General features: G+C 37.8%; 1 protein-coding gene across 1 annotated transcript; it reads right to left on the reverse strand.

The window, feature by feature from the left end:
• Positions 1-4,276: 4,276 nt before the first annotated feature.
• On the reverse strand, positions 4,277-5,843 carry LOC120320820. Its single transcript, XM_039371592.1, has one exon. It carries the CDS (start codon positions 5,055-5,057, stop codon positions 4,320-4,322), a length of 738 nt encoding a protein of 245 aa, XP_039227526.1. The 5' UTR covers positions 5,058-5,843; the 3' UTR covers positions 4,277-4,319.
• Positions 5,844-7,873: the final 2,030 nt, after the last annotated feature.

Below are 7,873 nucleotides of genomic sequence, written 5' to 3' on the forward strand. Positions count from 1 at the left end.
AACTCACACGCACACATTAATGTCTAAGAACAAAATGTAATCAAAGATCGAGAGCCCTTCGATTAAGCTTAGCTGTCATTTCGCACAGCATCATATTCCAAAGTCTAGACTCTGTGGCGAGCCAACGTCGATCACTTAACATTCGATCACTTGGCGAAGCCAAGAAATAACAAATCGTAAACATTTGACCACTTGGCGAGGCCAACTGAAATAACAAAAACTTCCGCCCACGCAATGGTCTCAGGATTCTTCAATTCCTCCTATTTTTCGGGAGCTTCTCTCTCATATTTTTCGAGAGCTTCTCTCTTAATAAACAATTATAACTTAATTCTCTTAAACTTCACTCTTAAGCTATCCCAATCCCCAATTTCAAAATAACATTTCCTTCTCCGACACGGCCATTCTGATAAATTACACGCCCTCGTGTATGAGCTACGTCCTGCCATAAATTAGAGATTCATACACTGCATTCAGACTTCAGTTCTAATTTTAATGTGACAATCAACTTAGTCTTAGTCTTAGTCATTAACATCGTTGTTTTCCTTTAACATAATCTTTAGTTTACATTAACCAACGTTATACTTCATCATTTGTTCTAATACTTCAAGTTCTTAACTATTTCGTTTTACATCTTTCTCCTTAAATCCTTCGTTAAAGATCTTTTTTGTTTTTAATTTTTCATATTTCAAATCAAAGTATTCCTTAACTTTTCATAATACAACTCAAATCTTTCTTTTAATAATTCTTTAAATTTTTCTCTACATAGTTCAACTAATTTGAAGTCAATTCAATTCATTCGTTTCATTTCTTACTTATTTCTCTCTTCTTTTATCTCAACTTTTAATCATTCTCTTTTTTTTTATTTTCTTTCCAAACAATAACATCATTATAATACCACTCTAGGGTCAGGTACCGCCACGTAGCCATCGACAACTGTGTACTTCCATACACCTTCCGCCATTCTACTCTCTATTTCAACATCTACATTCACTTTCTCTTTCATCAACTTCCATACCGTCTCTTTCAACGGCTTCACTACTGTCTCTTTCAACAGCTTCCATACCGTCTCTTTCAACGGCTTCACTACTGTCTCTTTCAACAGCTTCCATACCGTCTCTTTCAACGGTTTCACTACTGTCTCTTTCAACAGCTTCCTCTGACGGGCTAAGATCGATCTCCAGCTCGCTTGGCACCTGCCCATTTGGCAATCTTTCATGCGCATACTTATAACGTCTATTACCCTTCATACTCTTTAAGGTATATCTGTCATTATCCAATACTTCTGTAATCTCAAATGGACCTCTATATTTAGCATCTAATTTAGTCTGGTTTCTCTCACTATTATTAAGCAACACAAAATCTCCAACACTAAATTTTACTACCTTCGCTCTGCCTTTATCAAACCTTTCCTTCTCATACTTTGCCGATCTTTCTATATTATCTAAAGCCTGAGTTCTTATCTTGGTCAGATCTATTTCTGTTTCTGGATCATGAATTGGAGCAAGACCTAAAGGACGAGCAACCTTTCCCATTAATAATTCTAACGGGCTCGCTTTGGTTATCTTATTAGCAGTACAATTAATAGCTAACTGCACGTCACCCAATGCCTCTTGCCAAGATCTAGAACTTGTTTCAACAGCTGTCAATAAATTTTTTAAGGTACTCATAACCCTTTCAACCTGGCCATTACCTCGGCTTGCTCCTGTTGCTATCAAATGTAGTTTTATGTTTTGGGAAGAGCAAAATTCAACAAACTTGGCACCTGTGAAACTTCTTCCCTGATCAGCCACAATACGAATAGGTACTCCAAACAAAGAAATTGATGATTTCAACGCCATTACACAACTTTCTGCACTTAATGTGAAAGTGTGGTAAAGATAAACGTACTTGGTAAATGCATCGATCTGTACAATTACATATTCCTTACGATCGCTTTTACCACTAAGCTTGCCTGTTATGTCTATGTGGATAGTATGCCATGGAACGTTTATTTTGGGAATAGGATGTAATTCCATTTGTACTTTCCCAGAGGATGATTTGGAAACTCTGAACGTTATGCAATTTTCAACAATTTTTCGAACGTATTTGGCCATGCCCTCAAACCAATAGTAATGGTATACCTTGTCGAGTGTTTTCTCCCAGCCCAGATGCATTATGGATTCATGTACTTGGTTAAAACCCGACCATCTAAATCCGCGAGGCACTACTGGGAAACACAGCGTCTTGCCATTTCTTTGTATCACTCTATACAAAACTCCACCTCTCAAATCATATGTCTTAGACAGCTCGAATGGTAATTCATCATCGTTCAACTTGGTAATGATTTCTACAATATCTTGATCTTTCTGTTGCTCTGCACGAATCCAATACTCAGATACTTCAGTTAATTCGATTCCCTTCTCAACGATCTTTGCATATTCAGAGGAATTTTCCGGAGGATGTGGATTTCTGGAAAAGAAATCAGCATGGGCCATACGCTTGCCTTCCCTATACTGTATATCAAAATCGAAGGACTGCAAATAAGCCCACCAGCGATAGACTCTAGGCAACAAGTCAATCTTATTTCGTGATGATTTTAACGAATTACAGTCAGTGAATATTACAAACTTTCTGCCATGTAAGTAGTGCCGAAAATGCTTAACAGCATTAACCACGGCAAGTGTTTCCAACTCATATGAGGTATATTTGGATTCACATACACTTGTTGTCTTGCTATAATATTCCACTACATACGGTTTATTTTCAATTCTGTGTAAGAGTATAGCACCATATCCGATTGCACTGGCATCGGTATGCAATTCGATTGGATACTGCGGGTCAAAGATAATTAAGACAGGTTTATTTGTAAGAATGTGAATAATTTTTCTTCGAATTGCCTCGTGTTCTGTATTCCACTCAAACTTATTTTTCTCTGAGGTGAGAAAATATAAAGGCTTCATTACCTGAAAAAATCCGGGAACAAACTGTCGAAAGTACGATGCTAGCCCAATAAACTGTCTCAATGTTGTTACAGACCACGGAGGGGGCAAAGCATTCAGAGATTCTACCTTGCGAATATTTGGGCTAATCTCCCCTGCTCGTACTTCAAATCCTAAATATTGGACAGAAGTCCGTAAAAAGAAACATTTTTCAACATTAAATGAGAATCCAGCCTTTGATAAAATATCCAAAACAATTTTTAGTCTTTCAAGTGCCAATTCCTTGGTTGGAGCTACAATCATTATGTCGTCCATATACACAATGACATACGAATAGGCGAGATCACCCAAGGCCTTTATGACTGCTCTTTGAAAAACTGACGGTGCATTCTTGAGTCCGAATGGCATCGACAGGAACTCGTACTGTCCATCAGGGGTGACGAATGCCGTATATTCGACAGAGTTCGGATGCATAGGAACTTGGTAATATCCACTTGCCATGTCTAAGCAGGTGAAAAACTTTGCACCGCGCAGCCTGGCTATCTGATCAGATATTAAAGGCAAGGGAAACTTGTCGGCAACTGTATTGGAATTCAATTCTCTATAATCCACGCAAAGTCTGGCTGATCCATTCTTCTTCTTCACCAATAGAACAGGGCTCGCAAAAGGGGAGCTACTCGGTCTGATAACCTTGCAATCTAACAATTCTTGAACTTTTTGTCGAACTATATCTCTCTCGCTGGGACTCAATCTATATGGTCTTCTCTGTACCGTTTTGGTCTGATCAATCAATCGAATTTGCATTTCACCAGAATTGACGCGAGTCTGAGACGTACCCTGTATAAAAGAATCTGAGTAGGATTTTAACAATGTTATTATTTCGTTTTTGTTTTCTCCATTTACATTGCTTTTTATTATATCAAATGAGTTGTCTATGAATTTAGAGCACGTTTTAACAATTTTTGTTTCATCCTTAATTATTTCAACCCCTTTACAAGATACTACTGCAGCATATCCCTGAGCCAACACTTCTCGTCCCAGTACAATATTATTTGACATACAGTCATCGGGTACAACATGAAATGTTACATTTAAACTATTTCCATTAATAAGAATATTGTTATCAATCTGCATTGTACTACAAACATTTGCATTTCCGATACCTTTTAAGCTAACTACGTTATTTACTTTTCTACCGCTTAGCTTCTCTGCAAAACTCTCTTTAACCAAAGAGCACTCTGCTCCAGAATCGAAAAAGATTGGAAAGTCCTCACCTCGTAACAGCATACTTGTCTCTCTTTTCGTTCCGCAATCCAGCTCCACCGCCTGTCATTTTTTTGGGGAATTGTGAGGCTATATGCTCTCGGCAACGATAGCAAGTTATATTGTCTTTAAAATGCTCTAAAATGGTTGGCTTCCTCGTTGATCCTGTCTCGACATGCCGGCGCTCTGCTTCTTGTTTCGGCAATCAATCATTTTGTGCCCCATCTTTCCGCAAAGATGGCACTTCAGTGACGCCAACTTAGCTCCCTTTGCTCCAGATTCCTCATTTCCAGAATGATGTGTGCGCTTGTCAAAAGCGAAGACCTGTAACTCAGCCTGTAGGTCACGTCTATTTTTGATCTCGGCAGTGTATGCGATTCTTTGCACTCGGCGGTCAAAGTTGGCCAAATGTCCCAAAACCACGGACACCGCAATCCTCTCAGCATCCAAGCCCTTCCACTTGTTAACAAGCGAAGTCACCATGCGACTAGCGTATATCGCAAGGCATTTACTGTTGCCGGGGCGACTGTTTAATACTGTATCAGTATTTGCATAGCGTTGTTGAAATAACTGTTTAAATTCCGGCCAAGTCACGCCTGCGTAGCACACTTCAGAAAGCCATTGGGACGCGCTTCCTTCCAACGATTTTGTTAAGGCCAATATTAAAGCACTGCCTTCCAGCGGTTTTTCAACCAAAATAATGTCAACCGTAGCACACCATTGAGTAGCGTCGGCGCCAGGAATGTCGGCGTTAAATTTCGGCAATGTGACGACGCAAGTTTGTGCCTGTTCTCGTACCGACGCTTGCAGAGTTTTTGCCAATTCCAGGAAACTTTGGCTTTGGTGCTCCATCAAGATGTGCAGTTGGTCTTCCATGATTAGTAGACGAAAGTACAATCCCACTTCTGATGTCGGAGCGCTAAAAGTTGTTCTATGATTGTGTAGCGAGTCCCTTGATAGATTTTCCAATTGTTCTTCCGCTGCTTGTGTGTTTCTTCCCAACTTTTTTCCTAAGCGCCACAACCACGCTAAACCAGGGCCACACTCGATCTTTTTGTATGTCAAGATCTCACAACCAAATACAAACCGTCCTATCGATTAGTATCGTAAGCAAGTTAACCATCGATAAGGCGCTCATTTCAAAATAACATTTCCTTCTCCGACATATAAATAAAGGCGACTTCCAGATTATTATTCCTGATATATATTTTCTCACTTCTTATTTTACTGACGCTGCGTGTGTAAGTTCTTTTATAGTTGCTTCTTGATTGATTACACCGCAACTTTTCCAGGGTCACACTCATTCTTAATGTATATCAAGATCTAACAATCAAATACAACCCGTCTTTTCGATAAGTCTCTTTGGCAGATGACTATCAATAAGGCGCCCATTTCAAAATAACATTTGGCTCTTCAACAAGCCATTCTGATAAATTACCCACGCTCGTGTAAGGGCTACGCTCTATAACGATTCAGAAATTCACACATTGTATTCGATCTTCAGTTTTAATTTGAATGTGACAATAAACTAGGGGTAAAAATATTAACATTACAACTTTATTTTCCATAAACTTAATCTTTAGTATTATTCTTACTACTGCATTATTCATCTTAGTACTTTAAATTCTTTACTATTTTATTCATCATTCATTTTAAATTCTTCTTCAATTATTCCTATTAACTCTTAATGCTTTAAATCAAACTATTCTTTTAATTTTTCTTTTAACTTATCTTAATTTAAATCAAAATTTCTTAATTCTCTTTTCTCATCTTATTCTAATTTTTTTCTCGTTTTCATTTCTTATTTTAATTAAAAATAACAACATTGTCACAATGCCACTTGTAATATTCTTTTTTTTTTTAAAATAAAAATTTTACATTTTTAAAAAATCTGTTGAGTTAACATCTACATGAACGGCATTGCCCAAAAATTCTTTTTAACAGTTAAAATCCATAAGTTTAAAATTGTAGACCTAGGGTAATCATTTAGTATAAGCTGTCTTACTCTGTTTATGTTAATTTTATGTTAAAAATTAAATTTTATAATGTTTAAATCCGAGTGAATTTCTCTAGGGGTGCCATGCGTCGTCGGAAGGTCTATGTCGTCTAAAATGTAGCATACTTGTAGGGATCACATTTTATGTCAAATGGTTAGTGGTAGACCTTAGTTGTTTGTCCTGTCCTGTCGTCCGGTAGTCCTATAGCGTTTTTTTTGTGGAGATCAATTCAAAAGCACGCGATGTAAATAAGAGTGTGATACGAGAGGAGCGAGCAGTCGCGATGCCAAATATTACCCCCCTCTTGGCTCTTACGCCGCTATTGAATCCGAACACATATTGTTTTATTATTATTTTTATATTAAATTGTCCTATTGCCTGCTGGAAGAGTTTTAGCTATATAGTTTTAACGCCGCGTCATAATTAGTTCATTTAATGTTTCAATAATGTATTTTGTTTTTTCATTAATCTTTTGTGTAGAATTAAAAAAATTAAATGTATAAATTTTACAAGCCAAATGTTGTCTTTTGCCCTTTGTGTTTTGTATAATTTGTCATTTATTAATGAAATCCAAAAGGTTAATGTACATAGGATGTTAAATGTAGGACTATTGAAAAGTTCACCAGGGTTTCAAAGAATCAAGGAACCACTTGTTATTTCTTTTCTATGTCTAAATACAACATCCTTCACCTGCAATTCTAGTAATTTTCTGTTTTAAATCAGTAGTGTCAATAGCGTACATTTAAACCACATCAGGACTTTAGTAACAAGGTACCTGAAAACGATTTTTATTTGTGTATTTATTTTCTTTTAATTTTGTGTTCTCATTTATTCATTTAATAGGAAAATTTTTTTTTATTATAGTCCACATTATTTATTTATTAATTTTTGTATATATCCTCGAGTTTATAGTATAGGTCAGTGTAAAGCATAGGTTTATTAGAGATGCCACTAGCACACAGTACTGAAGCCTTAACTAAAATTGTCGAAAGTATATGCCACATCTGCGCTAGAACTTTTTCTTACCCTAGCCAAATTCTAACCACCAGTTGCGGTCACGAATTTCACCGAACTTGTTTTACTGCGAAATCGGGGAAAAATAAAATCTGTCCTGTCTGCTCTAGCTCCCTTTCATTACCGTCTACCGGAAACTTGTCCGGGGGGACCTAGAAAACCAACCCTCTGGGTCAAAACATAAGGCTCCAAGAGCACAACCGAACGTACTAACTATGTCCAAAACCAGTCAAGAAAGGCTACAAAAAAAAACCACAAAGTCCAACCCAAAGAACCTCCTCCACCAGCCTTCACCTCCGACTAAACCCACAAGCGATTTTCAGACAGCAATGGCTGAAAGCATGAGATCGGCTATCTCGGGAGCCATTACGGCTGCCTTGGCCCAGAAAACAAAATGTTTTCCAGACGCTTTGGGCCAACAAACAAATAGCCTAACTCAAGCGAGCACTGCGGGCTTTCAAGCTCAGGCATCAAGCCTTTCGCCTAACCATGTAGTTCTAGACGCAATATACGACAGAGCTAACGCAGTTCCACAAATCTCACCAAATGTACGTCCAACCCGAAGCATAAACCAGTCACCTGCATCAGCAATGACCTCCTTAAGACCGGATAAGATAGCCCAGATAATGTTTAACTGGAAACTACGTTTCTCAGGAATGGGTCCATTCACCGAGTCGAAGC

This window comes from Drosophila yakuba, chromosome 2L, assembly GCF_016746365.2.
Source record: "Drosophila yakuba strain Tai18E2 chromosome 2L, Prin_Dyak_Tai18E2_2.1, whole genome shotgun sequence".
Taxonomy (NCBI): Eukaryota; Metazoa; Arthropoda; class Insecta; order Diptera; family Drosophilidae; genus Drosophila; species Drosophila yakuba.

Excerpts from the sequence above, each read along its gene's own strand:
- LOC120320820 (XM_039371592.1), bottom strand. The coding sequence starts at position 5,057 with ATGGAAGACCAACTGCACATCTTGATGGAGCACCAAAGCCAAAGTTTC.